This window comes from Pararge aegeria, chromosome 4 (assembly GCF_905163445.1).
Source record: "Pararge aegeria chromosome 4, ilParAegt1.1, whole genome shotgun sequence".
NCBI lineage: Eukaryota > Metazoa > Arthropoda > Insecta > Lepidoptera > Nymphalidae > Pararge > Pararge aegeria.
This window is the reverse complement of record NC_053183.1, coordinates 4973398-4991789: the sequence shown is the minus strand read 5'-3', so window position 1 is coordinate 4991789 and position 18392 is coordinate 4973398. Positions and strand designations below refer to the sequence as shown.

At 33.9% G+C, this 18392-nt stretch overlaps 3 protein-coding genes across 12 annotated transcripts in view; 2 read left to right on the top strand and 1 right to left on the bottom strand.

Moving 5' to 3' along the window:
• Positions 1–1360: 1360 nt before the first annotated feature.
• On the top strand, positions 1361–4809 carry LOC120637749 (thioredoxin-like protein 1). Its single transcript, XM_039909736.1, has 6 exons — positions 1361–1536; positions 1619–1775; positions 2396–2506; positions 3157–3306; positions 3602–3735; positions 4090–4809. Exons 1-6 carry the CDS (start codon positions 1442–1444, stop codon positions 4298–4300), a joined length of 858 nt encoding a protein of 285 aa, XP_039765670.1. The 5' UTR covers positions 1361–1441; the 3' UTR covers positions 4301–4809.
• Positions 4801–11625, bottom strand: LOC120637748 (U4/U6.U5 tri-snRNP-associated protein 2). Its single transcript, XM_039909735.1, has 10 exons — positions 11453–11625; positions 11003–11160; positions 10216–10330; positions 9676–9851; positions 8281–8506; positions 8032–8155; positions 7305–7464; positions 6833–7023; positions 5710–5862; positions 4801–4923 (listed from the first exon to the last, which is right to left on the bottom strand). The coding sequence occupies exons 1-10, from the start codon at positions 11511–11513 to the stop codon at positions 4827–4829; spliced, it is 1461 nt and encodes a 486-aa protein (XP_039765669.1). The 5' UTR covers positions 11514–11625; the 3' UTR covers positions 4801–4826.
• Positions 11626–12720: 1095 nt separating this feature from the next.
• LOC120637556 (E3 ubiquitin-protein ligase UBR4) overlaps positions 12721–18392 on the top strand; it is a 78576-nt gene continuing 72904 nt past the window's right edge. For all 10 annotated transcript variants that reach the window (XM_039909392.1, XM_039909386.1, XM_039909390.1 and 7 more), the window contains exons 1-7: positions 12721–12844; positions 13704–13801; positions 14566–14708; positions 14960–15080; positions 15680–15945; positions 16260–16423; positions 18057–18195. In XM_039909392.1, coding sequence (XP_039765326.1) covers positions 12723–12844; positions 13704–13801; positions 14566–14708; positions 14960–15080; positions 15680–15945; positions 16260–16423; positions 18057–18195 — 1053 coding nt within the window. In that variant the 5' untranslated portion in view covers positions 12721–12722. The remainder of the gene's footprint in view (positions 12845–13703; positions 13802–14565; positions 14709–14959; positions 15081–15679; positions 15946–16259; positions 16424–18056; positions 18196–18392) is intronic.

Here is an 18392-nt window from a genome sequence, read left to right as displayed (position 1 = left end):
GAAGCGTACCTATGACGTATCCAGTATGTTATCTTTAAAATGTAAAAAAAATATTAAGTACACAATGTTAAAAAATAGAAAAATACAAATTATAAATAAGCCTGCAATAATAAGTGAAGTAAAGTGATGATAATTCAATAGGTGAACAAAGGTTAGGTCACTCATCTAATTTTTAGTGTTATAAGAAAATACTGAAATTTTATATGTTATGGTGGTGGCGAAAGAAAAGCCAAAGCCTTAGGTACCCACTAGGCTATCATAGCTTAAAAATCATTTTGATCCATAAAAAAACAATGCGTCGAACAATTTTAGACCAAGCTCAAGAAAAATAGCGGTCATTTATAAGGCTCAACGTAAATAATTGCGGAGATAAGTCACGCTGCAGGCGATTTGAGCGTTGCCCTACGAAGCTTAAGCTTAGCCAATTTGCTCGAGATCAAAGTAATTTGCACGAGATTTTTATTAGATACTATCCATTAATAAAAAAATATAATAAAAAATACTTAGAAGTAAATATTAATTTCGCTAAAAAAAGACACCATATTTTTACTATCATCATTAAATGTTACCCTGCGAAGCTGCAAAGCAGTATTACCCTCATAGTCCAGCCGTCGCGTAGTAGGAAAAAAACCCAAAATTACTTTTATCAATCTAAGGATTTTTATATTTACTATCAGTAAGCTTATCCTAAAGATGATGCTAGTGTACGTATGTACCTGATGCTAGTTTTGACCCCTGGTTCTGACTAACTGACTGATCTATCGAAGAACAGCCCAAGCCCAAACTGGGGAAAGAAACTTGAAATTTTTACAAAAGGTTAAAACCCAAAATTACTTCTAAAGATTTTTATTTATTATCAGTGAGCTTATATTACCTACTAGTAACATATTAATCAATTTTCACTATTATACCTAATCCTAGTTCTAACTTCCGGGTTCTGACTAACCGACTGATCTATCAGAGAACAGCCCAAGCCTAAACTAGGGTTAGAAACTTGAAATTTTTACAGTGGGTTTTTTTACTATCCACGAAGTTTAAACCCTTTCAGAGACAGAGTTTTAGAGGAAATACCCACCACTTGGTTGGCTGATTCTATTGTTGGTTCTGTACTTCATATAATTTACATAGTAAATAATGTTTAAAACTTAAAGTTGGTAGTCAAAACCCTGCCATGTTGCTACTATTTATAATGTTTGAAACACTGTATCTTATCTCATTAATTTCGTGTCAAAAAACGTTTTATGAATGAAATGAAATATATAAATGAGGATAGAAACACTACCGTCAACCAAGTGTCGACCAAGACCAAGGCTCAAAAAGTCAAGAACTCAGAGCCGTATAGCCAGTTACAAACAAAAAATGTGACAACCATTTTGAAATTTGAAGTATCATCATTGTTGTCGTTTCTGTTTTGTATTTAATTATTTTTAATAATTGAACAATGGGTGCAACAGTGATCGAAAATGAAGCTCATTTCCAATCTGAGATGGCCAATGCCGGCACAAAGTTGGTTGTTGTGGACTTTACAGCGACGTGGTAAATATAACCTGGCTTCGTTTAAGTTTTCGAGTCATCGCCGTATGCACATTTCACAGAGATTAATGCTAAACTTTCCAAGGTGCCCACCGTGTCAACGTGTCGCGCCGTTTTTCGAGCAGCTACCGGCAAAGTTCCCTCGAGCAGTGTTCCTCAAAGTCGATGTAGATAGGTGTGCCGAAACAGCAAGCGCTCAGGGAATAAGTGCTATGCCAACTTTCATATTCTTCAGAAACAGAGTAAGTGTCTGCATCTTATTATGTATTTTTTTAAGTACGGCAAGGGATGATTAGACTTAGTTTTGCGAAAATGTTCCAATGCATGTCCTCAAAATGGCTAAATACTGTTCTGTTTTTCTATTAAATCAGATGCTTTTTCTTTGTCACCTGTCAACCTATAGTGAAAAATAATTCTGAAATAGAGTTTGAGGACTGATACATTCTAGGCATCAGTTCAGTAAGAATGTTTCAGTCTCAAGGTGGACTAGTCACTTTTATATCTATTTTGTATGACTTCTGGTAAGTTTTTGCATAAGATCATAAGGAAAAATTTAATTTTCAATAAATAAATGTACACATAAAGCAAAAGAAACAAAAAAGCTGAGAAAACCTTAAGACTTGACTTAACTCTTGAATTGATATGAAACTCTAATTACTATCGCCTTTACTAAAGGGTTTACGAGGCCATTTTTTGTACGGTTAAAAAAATTATTAGGTAAAAATACCTAATTATAATTTTTCATGGTATCTCCTCTATTATGTGTCAATACTAGAATACTTTGACTTGCGCAGTATTATTTGCTAGACTTTCTTTTTTTCATTATTTGAATTATTTATTTTAATCCATTTGTTATTTGTAGACAAGGATTGACCGTCTGCAAGGTGCTGACACTGCAGCTCTAGAGAATAAAGCAAGACAGTATTATGGTACTGAAGAATCTGGTGATGATGACAACTCTGTTGCTGGGCATGTAAGTTGTGATTAAAACTGCTTATTGGTATGTCTTTGTCAATAGGATGATAACTAGCCATGGCCAAAGATGGCCATAAATTTCAGAAATTATGAATTCCCAGATTGAACCTACCAGGATTCGAACCCGGCAGGGCCAATTTCTAGTTTTATGGGCACTTATTAATAGACTATATCTCTGTTTTTATTTACTTTTATTCATAATATTGTTAAACATGACTTATTAATTTGCTGCTGTATCCCATGTTGTTTGAGAAGCTATGTTAACTTAATTGTTTATACAGAGATTCGACTAAAGCTTTGCCATTCAATTGTAACAACCAATACATTATTAACAATGTTTTTATATTTGGTTTTGACTGTATAGGTTTAACATATTATCTTCTCTAGATTTTTTTATTTTAGAAATGTTTGGTTATGTTGTTTTATACTTATCACTAAACTGAATACAGGTTTTAAAATTATGCTACTCTTTTCCATAAAGAGAACAGTTGAATGGGTTACACTACTTTAACACTGGTCTATTTAGTTTTGTTAAGATTTGTTTAGAATTTGGTTAATATTTGGTATACTAACAATAGTTCACTGTGTAATTCTTCATTTCAGATGAAATGGAGAATTATACAGTGATCATTAATCTTTCTTTTCTAGATGGACCTAACAACATTCATCACTAAGAGTGAATGTGAATGTCTAAATGAGGCAGATGATCATCCTCTAGGACATGCATTGACTAGCAGCGGAGGTTACCTGGCCAGTGACTGTGATGAGCAACTCATTATAAATATATCTTTCAATCAGGTAATTTCTCATGAAACAAATAAAGGGTGCCCACATGTTGCCAACATAAAATTCATGTTTTGTGAAATAGGAACTGTACATTTTCTCATAGTATATCTTTGTTTATCTAGTACATATTTAACATGTTATTTAGTGATGTCAAGTCTGTAGAAACAATCCCTGCCAAAAATAACAATGTTGCTTGAACAGACACATTGCATTTATAATATTAGTAAAGATTTTGTTTACTGTACCAAAAGTTGCCTGTGAAATGTATAGGTAAATTTAAAATTCACATCAGTATATTTTTTTTCAGCTGGTGAAAATACACTCTGTGAAGATAAAGGCGCCCAGTGATAAGGGCCCCAAGTTTGTTAAGCTATTTATTAATCAGCCGCGAACACTTGACTTTGATCAGGCATCTGGAAATGCATCAATTCAAGATTTGGAGTAAGTAAACCTCATTAGTTTTTCTATCCACTTGTAACTGAACACAAGACTATGTCCTCTCTGGATCCGTTTCCATCCACTTCCTGTTTCCATCCAAAATTTTAGTAGAGATTAATTTAGATTAAAGAGTTGTGTGAACAATTAAAGTAAAATGATACCATGCCATTTTACTCAAACACTAATTGACTGATTCTGATAACTTTTATTGCTTTGTAAAACCATAAAATTCATAGATTTGTGTTTGTGAACCACCAAGTATTTAATTTCCATATCCATCTCTCTACCATTATTTCATGAGACCTAGAAATATCGACAAGTTAATAGTAAGTTTCAGTAGGATATTCTTTGTTACAGATTCTCTCCAAGCGACTTGGAGGGAAACCCAGTACCTGTCAAGTTTGTGAAATTCCAGAGTGTTCAAAACATTCAGTTATTCATTAAAGATAATCAGTCAGGTGGCGATGTGACGCAAATCGACCACCTTGTGTTGTATGGCTCGCCCATCTCAACCACCAACATGGGTGAATTCAAACGTGTGGCAGGCAAAAGAGGTGAAAGTCACTAGCCCAGACTTTTGCAGTGTTGTCAATAGTTTAATTGGATATAAAGTGAAAGTGCTATTTTATTTTAAAAATGATTTAATATTTTAATACATTTCGCCAGTTATTTTTTTTTTTACAAAAACTAAAGAGATTTAATATACTTGTTTTATTTATTTATAACTAAAATGTTCTTTAAACACTTCACTATCCAATTCTAACTATGACAACATGTTGCAAACACAAGTGAAAGACTACTACTAAAAGTGTGGTAGATTACTATTTAAGGCTAAGTGAACTAAATACTAAATAATATGTGTTTAGAATAATTATTGTACACATAATATATGTTAATCTGTATTGACTGTAATATATTATAACAAATAATTATTCAATGTCGTATAAAAAGCGTGTTTATATTATCATTGTCAAGTTCATAACAATTATTGTAATGGGTGTTAGAGAAAATATAGATGGAGAAACTCCAAATCATTAGAAAATTTGTATGTTATAATTAAACATGTAATGTATGTAATTGCTTTATTTACATCATCAGTCCTGTTTTAATTCATATATTTGTATGTAAGCTTCAGTGAGCGTGATCATCTGTGGTAGAATACTAGTCATGTGTAAATCTTGCATTTCGTACCTGAAATAAATGAATGCCATTCAATCCAAATATAAAAATTTACTCTGACAATGTAATGGTGGCAATTCTATTTTACACCAAAGTCAACTAAATTGACAGGTCTAAAAATAAGACTAGCTTGATTACAATGCTTAAAAAGCCCTATTTTTAGACTTCTCAATTGAATTTAATTCAAATACCACTGAAGAAGAATAAACTTGAGCTATCATTAATCTCGCGATATAAACCAAAAGCTAACTAACCTGTGTTTATTTTACTATGAAAAAATTACTGAACTATTTTTTGAAAATTCAAATATTCAGTTTGTTCCACACTTAAGCTGAGTACACATTATTCATCAGATTATACAATTATATATAGCCTTACAACAAACGTTTATGCCTGGCAGTCCTCAAGTAGGCGTGTACTTATTGTTTCAACGCCCACTTCCGTCCAAATCTATTTACTGCATGTACAAAAATACTAACAATGCAATGCGCGCAGTAACTGCTCCTATTCTGATAGCAGTTGGTTAAGTTAAATGCATTGCGGATACGCTATTTTTGTACTAACAATGCAATGCGCGCAGTAACTGCTCCTATTCTGATAGCAGTTGGTTTAGTTAAATGCATTGAGGATGGATACGCTATTTTTGGAGTGGTATTCAACATGTTGTAATGCCGTCGTGATCAATCCATTTCAATAACTCTTTCACTTATTTGATTAATATTTATCGACACGTTACGCATTAAAAGTAAAGGATTTAGGTTGGGTTAAATTTGTAGAAAAAAAGTGAAAAAGGTTTACCATTGCTGTGTTGGTGTGTGAAGCACGTGGGCTCTGTACGTTCCTTTTTCTGGAGTTCCATCGTGAACAATGTTTCCAACTAACTCGTATATTGTCTTTCCATTGTGCTTGGCTTTGATTTCCGGAGTAAGGATGTCTCCAAAGTCGACATTTCTGTAAATATATCCTAGATAAAGTCACACGTCAAATATATTATTTTTATGAAAATAGGCTGCCAGAGATTGCGCTTTTGATTTATAGAAAATTTTTACACGATAGTGAGAAAATTATTGATACTTGGTGTAATTGTCTCAAAACTACATTTGTATTTTTGCATTGGATGTTAACACCAGTTATTACTTTAATCTTTAATATAACTTTAGGCCTGGGAATTATTGAGGTTCCCTAATTCTGCCGAAGCAAGCATCAATCTCTAAACTTTTCCGTGACAGCCTCCCTGGTCCATTATATAAGTCGGAGATCGTGGGTTCAATCCAGGGTAGGGGCAATTTAGTAGTATTTATATTTTCTTAGCGGTAATAGCCCAGGTCGTTGGTCGGCCCTCAACGAGGTGGACAGATGACATCAGATGGGAGTAGCTGGGAGCCGCTGGAGGCGTCCAGCAGTGGACGTCAATTGGTTGGGATGATGATAATGAATAGCCCAGGGGGTAGGACTTCGACTTCACTTTCAGGCGGCCAAATTGAATACCAGCACAAACCTCTTATGTGCGTTTTAATCTATTTAAAATATAACTTCTTAAACAGTGAAGGAAAACATCGTGAGGAAACCTGCATACTAGATAGTTCTATATAACGTTGTCAAAGGTATGTGAAGTCTACGAATCTGCACTGACTTACTATTGACTTGGACCTTAGCCCCACTCTCAGAGAGAGACTCATGCCCTGTTGTGGGCCGTTAATGGGTCGATATGATGATGATATTTTCTGAATGATCTCTGACCTGATCTGGTGGCTAGTTACCACCGTACCAACAAAGAAGTGCTGCCAAACGGTTTAGCAGTAGGTTACCGTGAAGAAACTGTTTAGAGATTTTGTAACTGCCATACTCCTAACAGGTTAAACTGCATCATTGCAGTTGAAGAAAAGAAAAAAAAAGTACATACATTTTCAACACAACTTACTTGACTGGGAAGTTTACTACTGTGGGATTTTTCTCCACAAAGAACGTATTCTTAGTAAACCGCTTTATGTACAAAATGAGATAAGGCGGCAACTGTGTTATTTCGAACCTCTTCATAAAGTTCTCCTTGTAAGTCTTATATTCCTTTGAAGATTGACCATTGAATTTTGATAGAAGTTGGTACAGATTTACCTGCAATAAAAATTATAATTAAGATACGTGTAAAATTTCGGTAAACAGAATTCCACCAGGCGGAAGCACCATTGCAGTCAAGGGCTACACTAGTAGTGTAATAAAAGAAAATGTTAGTTTAACATCTCAATCACTTACTTATTACCTACCAATGTGAATAATTGGGCAATAATATTTTGGTCAAGTGTAAAAAATTTAATATTACTTATTCATACTGCTATTTATATACATATAGATGTGTAGTTTACCCTACTTTAGTTTTGTGTACAGTGCAAGTTTACCTGTGGAATAATATTTTCCCTGAATTCATCAGTAAAAAGAGGGGTTGGTGGTAAATCGCAGGTCAAATAAAGGAATGGTGATTCTGTTATCATCTCACTGTACTCCTCACTGCTAAGGTCTACTTTTGCTGCGTCGTCTGCATCAGGTGGCGGTAACTTTCTAGAAATAAACAATCAGTTTGGGTGGAATTTACAGTTGACTGCCCATTATTAAGTTAATCTTATTATTTGAACAATTAAATTATAAAAACACAATGTTAAAAAATGTTTGTTATATTCATATGCTAAACTAAATTTTCGTTGTGGCTAAACTTTCAAATATAGTCCTCAAAAGAAGGCATAGAAGAACCAGAGTTAACAACATAGCTGAAGGTGTGGCAATGGGCTGGCCCATAAAACAGAGAGCTGATGGGCAAAGGTAGTGACTCCACATTGGAAAACAGTATTGGTAGACCATATACCCTATATATATGGAAGGGCATCCATTAAACAAGTTTCAGAGGAATTATAATCTGTGGTAGTATGTGTGATAGCAAAACAAGTATAGCAATCCAACTGAACTGCATAAAAACTGATGTGTTTTCTGTACCTTCTCAAAGCACCATAATGCATTTTCAGATTGGACTTTATCTATTTATTTATGTAATTAATAGGAAGCCAACGTTATATACAATGCCTTAAATCTATTTTAAACATAATGGTAATAATTTTCGAGTACTATACTAACCTTGTGTATATCCTCATGTGTCCAAGGAAGGACTTGTAAATTATGGAACTATTGGGCTTTTTGGTACCATTCAGTGCTAAGTGCAGGGAATTTAGGAACCATGACATAAAATCAATTGGGTCATCTGTAAAAAATAATTGAAATTTAGTTCAAATTATGCAAAATATCAATTGTGTGATGGCAGGAAATTTAAAACTAAACCAAACCAACTGTTTAATTAGTAGGCATTCAAACTTGGTTTAAACATACTTTGCTTTATAAACTGAAACCTCTTTTTGGACCATAGTACTACAGCTTGCAGCATCTCGTGTGGTGAAACATGAGCTTTAAATGCTCTAGGATTCCACAGCTTGCGTATAAGTTCACCGAATCTCTGCACTAACAAGAATGAAGAATCTCCAGGTGGTCTTTTCACATGAGCATAATTCTCCTCTCGTAGGAAATAGTTACGAAGGGGCCTCACTTGCGACAAACACTGCAACACAAATATTAAGATTAGTTAGATATCTTTTATTATTATTATTATTATTAAACTCTTTATTTGTATACCACAACATTAACATATTTAAAATATAACAAAAACAGAAACATCCAAGTAGTAATACAAAAGGCGGCCTTATCGCTTAATAGCCATCTCTGCCAGGCAACCTTAGAATTAGGAAAAAAAGAAGAGGAGAATAGACTGCTGGTGGTACAAATATTATCTATGACAGATAAACATAAATGAGATTTTTGTTTATTTTCCTACATACTGCTGAACTTTGGTCATATTCATTATCACTGAAACACACCCCAAAATACTATTTTTGTGGACTTGTATTGTTGATACATCACAAATTTGGTATTTTATGTTGATCTGTAATAAGCAAGCAATAATTGACCATAATTACAAAAATCGTTTAAAATACCTTCTAAGCAGTTAGAAACAGATTCGCCATTGGCATTGATTCGAAAATTCGGTTGGTTCAGTTTACGCAATTTCGTTAAGACTATGCTCCTACGTGAGGCTATTTGTGACTGCATTTAACAACCAACATTGACATTATATCCATTTTGGTTTTAATGACTGTTCTTGTGTATTTAATAATCAAAACTAATGCCTGTTTTCACTAACGACGAACAAGACAATGCATAAATAAGTAACGGCTTATTTAAGGAGATTTCTAGGCATACATATATAGTTGTCCCCTTGGAGTTGGTGAAACGTCGCCTAAATCATTAGGCATTTGATTCAGGTGATGCCTATTTTTAGTGAAAACGGGCATAAGAGTTACAGCCTTTTGCCTTAGTTGGCTAAACAACATCTGAGCAGCATGTTGGGGTGTAGCTGAATATCCTTCTCTCCTATATAAGAGGGAGCCTTGCACAATAACATTAAGCTGATGATCATATACATATATGAAAAGGACAACAATTACTTAATTGAAAAGAATAAGCACTGGTGAAAAAATAGTTTCTATATTATAATATTATTTTAAGTTTGAAGTTTTATATGACAATATATACATGAGATAATCAGTTGTGGTTACGGATTGAAACTTTAAATGTTATTTTATTTGCAACCAATGGAACTTACTTCACTATGTACACAGCTAATTCTATCTTAATTTAATATTTCCAACACACTAAGAAGAACATTCTTACCTGTAAAATTACATTACAGTAATCATTAGCCTTGATATTGTTCAGTCCAACAATACCTGGCATGTACATAGTACCATCAATAGCTCTGGACATCTTTGTATTTTCATCTAACTGCTTAATTTGTTCTGGTGTAAAAATGGGGTTTAGGACATACTTGATGTCATTTAGTGAGGAATCTAAAAGAGTAAGCCATTGATATAATAAATTCACATCTTTTTCTAGATTTTATTCATTGTTCCAAATTATGATTCAGCTGGAGCTGTCTATAAAAAAATCCCCTCAATCTATTTCCAGTTGAAATATTTTCAAAAATGCATTTATGCAGTGGCGAGCACTGTGGCTTTAAAAACAAAAGGCCAGAGTTGATTTGTGGCACAGACAATTTGGTAATGTATTTAATTTTGCTCTTGTCTGATCTAGTGAAAGGCTTATGGCCAAGCTATTATAACCAAGCTATTCAAGTGTGATGCTTCATAGACAGATAAGAAAGATTAGAGGTATGTGATAAGTAGCAATATAACAGTAATTTAGATATGTTACCAATGACTTCGTAGTTATCTGGCAGACAGTAGAATTTTAATGTAAGCAGATTTAGGAAGACATGATGGCTCTCCGCCACTGAATGTGTATATGCATGGGTATTAGTTCCTCGTCCCTGAAAACATTTTTCATCTATTAAAGCAATGGTAGGTATATGATTTACCATTTTATTTTTATTGTAAAAAAAAAACTAAGGTTTTTTTTCACCTGTCTGAAATTATTCAAATACCAGGGTTAATGAACAAACCTCATATGGATTTTTTCTGGGTAAGGCCACTACTACTACTGGGTTACTAGCTTCCATATTTTGATGCATTAATAGTTTCTTAATACCCTATCAATTGAAAGGTCAAAGAAAAGAAGATGTCTATTGCAACAATAATACCATTTCCTTACATTTTTTTTTATTTGTTGTGCACTATACATAGCTAAACTACAAAATATGCAGAGAGAAACAAGGATGCCAGTTGAATTTCCTATAGGAGTGAGTAAGAAAACCAAATATATAAAAACATTACATATAAAAAATCTTAGGAAAATAAGGACAACTTCATTATTCTAGCCTAGTAGTGACCTTATTAAGTTATTGATATTAAGTTTTCTGTCTATAAGTTCTCCCCAACACCCTGGAGAAAATGGTGGTCTGAGAGCAACATCTAGAAGATTTGTGAATATGTCTCATACCTATGTGAAATATAAGTATAGTTTTAGCACCCACCCATGGACCAAAATAGTAAATGGAGAATAGTAAATTAGAGAACCTAAAACATTTTTTTTGGTTAAATACCTGAAAGTATTTTCCACACACCAAGCAAGCATAAACATTTATTCTTGTTAAGGAAACCGAACATAGCTTTTCAAAATCAAAATCCAATACATGTCGATTAATTGTGTCCAGATAAGGGCATTGTATTTGAGTAGTTCTAGCATGTTTAACTGCTGGCTCTGTAAAAAAAAATATTATTTACAGATTTATAACTAGTGCCACGAAAACTAACTTCAAAATAAAGAATTATAGTACGGAACAAGTTAGATCTAGCGATCCGGAGGATTTGAAACAAACCATACTCCAATTCCCATTTTCATTTCATTCAAAATTAATAGTGTGATAAGATTTAAGAAACAGATTTGACACTATTGTTCTGATTAAAGTCTTATTACGTATATTTCCTTTAGTTCAAAAAGTAAAGTTATGAATATAGTTTATATAAAACTTAAAGGTTATAAACTTATTTACCTGAGAATTCAGTACCATTTTGATCTGTTATTTTACGTTTTTTATGCACCTTGTCATTCATTTTTGCTCAATTCAATGGTAACTCAACCATCTAAATTAGTGTTTCAGCTTTTTTGGCTTTCGTATTTCGTTGTTTCATAGTTTAGTTTACCAAACTTGGAATGAACCACAGAAAGAACGGTAGGTAAATACTAAATAAAAGTTTTGGTTACTAGTCTGTGGTTAATTTTTTCATTTAGTTTACAGTTTTGGTTTCTAACTTTTTTGCAGAAAAAAAGATTTATTGTTAAAACTTCATAATCTTCATATATTCAAATATAATCTTTATTCAAAGTTATAAACCGAGTTATTAAACTACAAAGAGATAAATTTAAGTTTAAATAATAATAAAATTATAATTGTAAATAACAATAACAATAATAATATTTACTTCATGATGATCTCCGAGCCAGAAGATTTTTTGTGAGGTTGTAAAGAAGCCAGTTTGTTGATATTTTATAGGATACAAAATGAGTGATAGAGAAAGTATACGATCTCGATCCCTTTAACCATTTTACCTTGCACCTTATCTGCATTGCAAGACACCTGGCGGGTTTAGGAGGGTTTGGGACGGGTTGTGGGACACAAAGCGATTTGCAGCTTCTTTTCTTATACATATGGCTGAGGTTTGGAACGCTCTTTTTCGCATTCTTACAACTTAGATATTATAAATTGTAAATTGGCATCTTCTTGGCAAGCGCGTGATATTGTGGTCAAGCGCTAGTCTGTTACCAATAAAAAATTCATCTTTTAATTTTCATTATACGTAATGGCATACAGTTCTTTTCAGCAGTTACTTAGAAAATACTGTTGAAGAAATAATAATCTACGCAACGTTTTCATGCTTAATTACGATATTCGATAACGTATGACTACGCTCGCCTCCTCCTCTTTGGAATACAACTAGTTACTTGTTACCCTACTATAATTATGTATCTAGCATACAATATATAACAATTTAGTATGTAGGTAAATAATCTTAATGTCGTCTACGAAATTATCATTATGTAAGTACTTGCTTGTCTATATCAGCCATTATATGAGTGTTATACCGGCTGTAATTTTTTGTACATCAATAGTGCAAATGTCAGCAGAAAATTTGAAGATTGAAATGGCTGTACGGTAATATACCTTTGCCGTTTTCCTTACGGCAAAAAATAAAGAAAAGAAGACAGAACTTCTGAAGTGACTGTCATGTATTTTGACATTACATGATAGGTCACTCACGAAAATGGCCGCATCGGGAGGAAATATTGAGTGGTCTACTACAGTAAAACCAATATTAACGGCACTTTACGGCCCATTTTTCGACAAAAATGACCCCGTAGAAATAATACAAGCCGTGATCCAATGGTTGGTACAAAATTTACTATTCTAAAGGTATTTTGAGATGTAGTTAGTCATCCTTTCAATGTTACCCGTTTATTTATTTATTGATCTTTACTATTAAATTGGCCTAAAAAAATAATCTATTTCTGATACAAATAATAAGGCCAATTATAAGTTTGTTATAATAATCCGTTCTAGACTTTTTATACTTTTACGTTAATAGAGTTTAATGTGTCTCATCTAAATATATTTCTTCTCTTCTACCCTCGTAATATCGCTTTTATTGCGAAATTGTGTTTGAACTAATAAGTGACATAAGCTACTTTTTTTCCTGTGTCAAAAACACACATTCCACATGGTAAAAGATTGGCAGACAATATAATAAATTGCACACAATAAAGCAAACATTTTGGACTATAATTTAATTATATGTATATATATTTAATTATGATAGAAAGTCACATTATCCCCTGTAAAAGGATAGCTCTATTTTTAGAAATCAACTTTGTTAAGACATTGATGGGCAACAGAATTGGCACTATTTTCCAACTATACTTAATTAAAGTGAAGCTGTTAACCATTTCTTCAGATTATAATGAGAATGTGGAAATACTACAGCTTATTATATGTCACTGCTCTGCACTATGTCAAGGTATAGGAGTAGCATCTATCTATGATTATTGATTTATTCTCATCTGCTATACCAACATAGAGAATAAGACTATTACTGCAGAGGACAGTTGTGAAAAGGAATGTACCAATATAGTTAATAGACTTTACTATTTATTTAGCATCGCCAGTGAACACCTTAAACACCCTGTGTAGCTGTGAAGATTAACTACAAATTTTTACTAATACAATTTAATTTCCAATTTATTAACAGCGAAAGCGAGTTTCAAAACCATGATGATGCTAATGATCTATTCTACACATGCTTTGCATGTCTCTCAGCACATTTTATCAGCATCAATGCCAATAATTGTAAGTATTAATAATATTATAATTGATTTTTGTTACTATAACTGAATGAATAAGTAAAATTTTAAGCTGATATGTTGCAGGTTGGCCGGTAACAATAGATTGGTTGTATTGCTTATTGGTTGTTTAATACTATTACTGAGCTGGAAAGGAATAGTTGAGAGCAGCGTGTGGGTGTGTGGCTCGCGAAAAGCAATGTCCAGCAGTGGAAGCTTGCAGGCTGATACTTGACTTTGAGATCACAAGTTTACTGCTATGCCAGCTATTGCATAGGTTTTTTTTTTCATAGTTCTTACTTTTTACCTATTTCCATTTTAATATTATTGACTTTCATGTCAAGGTTACATCTATGTTTTAGTATTGCATAATGTTGCAAAATAATAAACTAATTTGCAAAAATTGTTAGGATTGTTACATATTTAATGCTTTAAAATTATGAAACTTATAAAAGATTAGCAGTAACTACAACATGCAACTAGGTAACTTATATCCAACAAGAACATATGGCTTGTACCTGATAACACCAAAAAATATGTACAAGGGGGATGAAAGTTATAAATAAATAAATAAATATACTATAACAATACACACATCACCATCTAGCCCCAAAGTAAGCGTAGCTGGTGTCATGGGTACTAAGATGCCTGATGAATATTTTTATGAGTTATATCCTGCACAGGAATTGCATTCAGCTTACACAAAAAAACGCATAAAAGACACACACATCCACTTTATATTTCTATATCGAACTTAATGATATTGCACAGTGCCAGCTGACCAACTCAGCGCAGCTCGCGATGCAGCAAGAATTATACTTGGACAAATTATTAAGAAGCTCTCAGAAGCTGGATTGAGCTATGATGATGCAACCAATACCAACACCGCTGCACCTAATGTTTCTGTTAAGCAGGTATATTGTCTTTGTTTAAAATATTTTTATTATAATATGACAAAAAACAGCAAGTTCTTAGTTCTACTCTTTGAATTCTTCTCATATGTGACTTACAATATTCAATAGCTTTAGTTTTAAGTTTACGAATGTGGTTATCGCCATCATCTCACTACCGTGTGGTTCTTATGTACGCATCAAAAGTGCCACCTGTGGGCCTACTTGAATAAAGATATTTTTGACTTTGACTTTGACTTTGACAATTGTTTCAGCTCCTTCTCCCAATTGTGGGCTTGTGCGGAATCGATGGTGGAGGGCTTACACAATCTGACCTTGTTATATTGACGTCTCTACTTAAAAGTGCGAAGTTGCCTACTAGTGTCAATTCAGCAGGTAATTATATTTGCTCTTAGACCACCGCGTATTTGGATCCCTCTTAGCTTTAGGTTTAACTTTGTGAGCATAGTTGTCATTATCACCTTACATTTTGTATTCCAATTTGTTTTTATATTTAAATCACTAGTTTTGAATATATAATTTTCTATACTAGTGCCTCAAGGTTGCACCGTCAGATATGGTTTGTAGCAAACTGTTTGTTACTAAGGGCATAACAGTTGGCTGTTAAAAGAATGTGTCCAACAGGTCGTGATTTAATAGACAATGTAGCCGTGATGTTTAATTTTTTCGCCCGCAACCGAGAATTCATTTACGAGTATAGAAACATTACATTGTCACAGTCAAAATGGAACTTATTGGCATTGGTTTAAAGTTTAAATTTATCCACATATTCTAAACATAGTATTTATGGCAGAAAGATTTTAAGATAAAAATCAGTGGTAAAGAACTCACTTTAAAACAAGTGACATTAATTTCGATATGATAAAAGTATATTTATTGTTTATAACTCTATTGTTTTTGTTGTGATTCTTTGAGTTCTGGAGGATTCAACATGTTCTCAGATGTACAAAATTTGTACATGGTTATATTTTTAGAAACGCAAGCCTCAAAATCATCTGTTATTCCAAGCCCCATTACATCGCTGGCATCTCAAACAACTACCACAGAAAAGCAAGCCCCATCAAATGCCCAACGCAGATCAGATGCATTACTTGAACAATTGACTATGCCCTTGAGGAATCCAGTGTCATCAACGGCACAGACACACACAGTAGCAGGTGTCATGACTCCCGGAAGCAAAGATAGTTTGGAAAGCACGAAGGACGGGAACGCCTCTCAACAGGCTTCAATAGATATGAAGGTATTAAGTGTTTATGTATTTGTATGACCAATTTAGTAGTAGTAGAGCTTTTTGTCAAGGGGAGGATTAAGAGCTGTACCTACTGTACCTACTTAATACAACCTCTATGCTTATTTCTACCGCCAAACAGCTTTGGTGTGTTGCAGTCTGAAGAGCATGGTTTGTCAGTGTAATTACAGGCATATGATATGTCTTATCACTTGCACTTCAGATTAATGAACACACAGTGTGGCACTTCACTTTGATATGTCAGTTGCTGACTGAGATTTTATGACTGATGAAATTGGTGATGACGTTTAGATTTACTTTTGCAGAAGTGGATGGCATCTACGTGTGCATCTTTACTAATGGAGCTAAGAGCTGGCTCCGTGGTGCTCAAGGTGTGCTCATCCCTGCCCTGCCTACAGAGATATCTCAACCGTTGGCAGAATGCCAAGGAGAGTGCTATATCACCACAGTTCAACTCTGATGTCACACTGTAAGTACATGCCCATTGTGTGAGTTATCTTTGATTTAACAGTTATTCTGGCTTGTTTTAAACATTATTATCATTAACATTTGATAATTTGGTAGTCCACTAACCTGCACTGCAGCAGCGTAATGGGTCTATGCTATAAAACCCAATCTTCTATGAGAGAGGATGATTGTGCCCAGTAATGTGATATTAATAGGGTGAGGTTGATAAACGTATTTGAAAATTAAATAAGGATACAGTTTAACAATAGGATTTATTCGCTTGCAATCGACAATTCTTTTACGAGTATAAAAACATTGGAACCTCACAGTCATAATAGAACATATTGTCATTGATTTAAAGCACAAATATGTCCACAATTTCAAAGATAGTGTTTCTGGCAGAAAGATTTTAAAATAAAAATCAGTAGTACAGAATAAAAACAAGTGACATTAGTTATGATACACAAAAGCGACTTCACATATTCAGTTATTCACTAGGAAGCTCATACAAGCTATTATTTATCCATCACCCGAACCGGTGGTAGAGTCATTACAAAGAGACTGACTTGATAAACTAGGCCTACTCTAAATAAAATTTAGATTTTTTTTGGAATTTTATCCTCATTAATAAGGTTTTAGTTTTATTAGTATGTATTAGATATTTAATTGTTGTACTTATCACATTAGGTTAAATCTGTAAAGATTTATACAGTTTTGAGAAAAAACTTCATCATGACTTCAATCGATTGGACATAAGATGAAGATGTAGAGAGGGAACGACGTGCTCTGGCTGTTAGATGTAATATGCTCGCACGTCGCTTTGCGAAATGCAGTGACCAAGTTAAGGTGACATTGTTTAGAGCATACTGTTTATGTTTCTATACATGTCAACTTTGGGTGAAGTCCACCAGACGCGCTGGCAACAATATCAGGGTGCAATACAATAATGCTTATCGTATCTTGATGAAGTTGCCAAGGTACTGCAGCGCGTCGGATATGTTCGCTAGGTCCAGAGTACCGGATTTCTTTGCGATCATGAGATCGCGAATAGCAACATTTTGGAGTCGTTTGCGAGACTCCGATAATGAAATCTTAAGCAAATTGGCAGAGGGTCTGGACTGCTCGATTTTCAAGCACTGGCTTTCGGTGCACCGTGAGGCAAACAGAAAATAAACTGTAGTGATTTTGTAAAGGTTAGGTATAAGATAACCCATAAACTATGACGAACTATGTATATATAATAATTATTATTATGACGGACGTGAGTTTGCAATATTTTTATATTGCAATACTGTTACTTATTATTATTATTTTGTTATTAATTTATCTTTTTATATTCTAATAACTGGGTTTATACCTTTCAATAAAGATTATTATTATTATTATTATTATGTCTTTTTAGGGAGTGCCAACATTCACAGTCCTGGGCCTATTGCTTTTAGCGGCTCCAAGCGGCTTGCTTGATTTCGTCTATCCTAATTAATTAATGTTGTAGCTACATATAAATTGAATCATATGCTATTGCCATATGTCAATGTATCTCATGTGATTCTGTTGGTGGTGCTAGGAATAATTAAATAAATCCTCATCTCTAGAGGACGACCAACGCTGTGTTTCATAAATGAATAAAATTCTAAATGGAGGCATTTTTCTAGCCTTCATTTCCTGGTGAACGAAGTGCACGTGTGCCGACTTGCGCTGTCGCTGCCCTGCCTCGAGCCGTTCACGCCGGAGCGAATTGCCGCCCTCAGCGACGTCGCGACCGCTTGGCTTCTGTGCTGCGCTACAGCACAGGTACAGAGTATAACACATTTTTAGATTCTGTTTTTTTTTTAGTTGTCTACAGCCTTGGGTTATGGGTCTGTGGCTGTCAATTATTATTATTAATACGTTGCAGCTATGACTTGCGCAAGTTAGTGTTTGGGTCTTTCTCTTTCTCTCTCTACGTCGTGTTCCTTATTGCTGAGGGTCGTGACCCCACTTCCAACTTT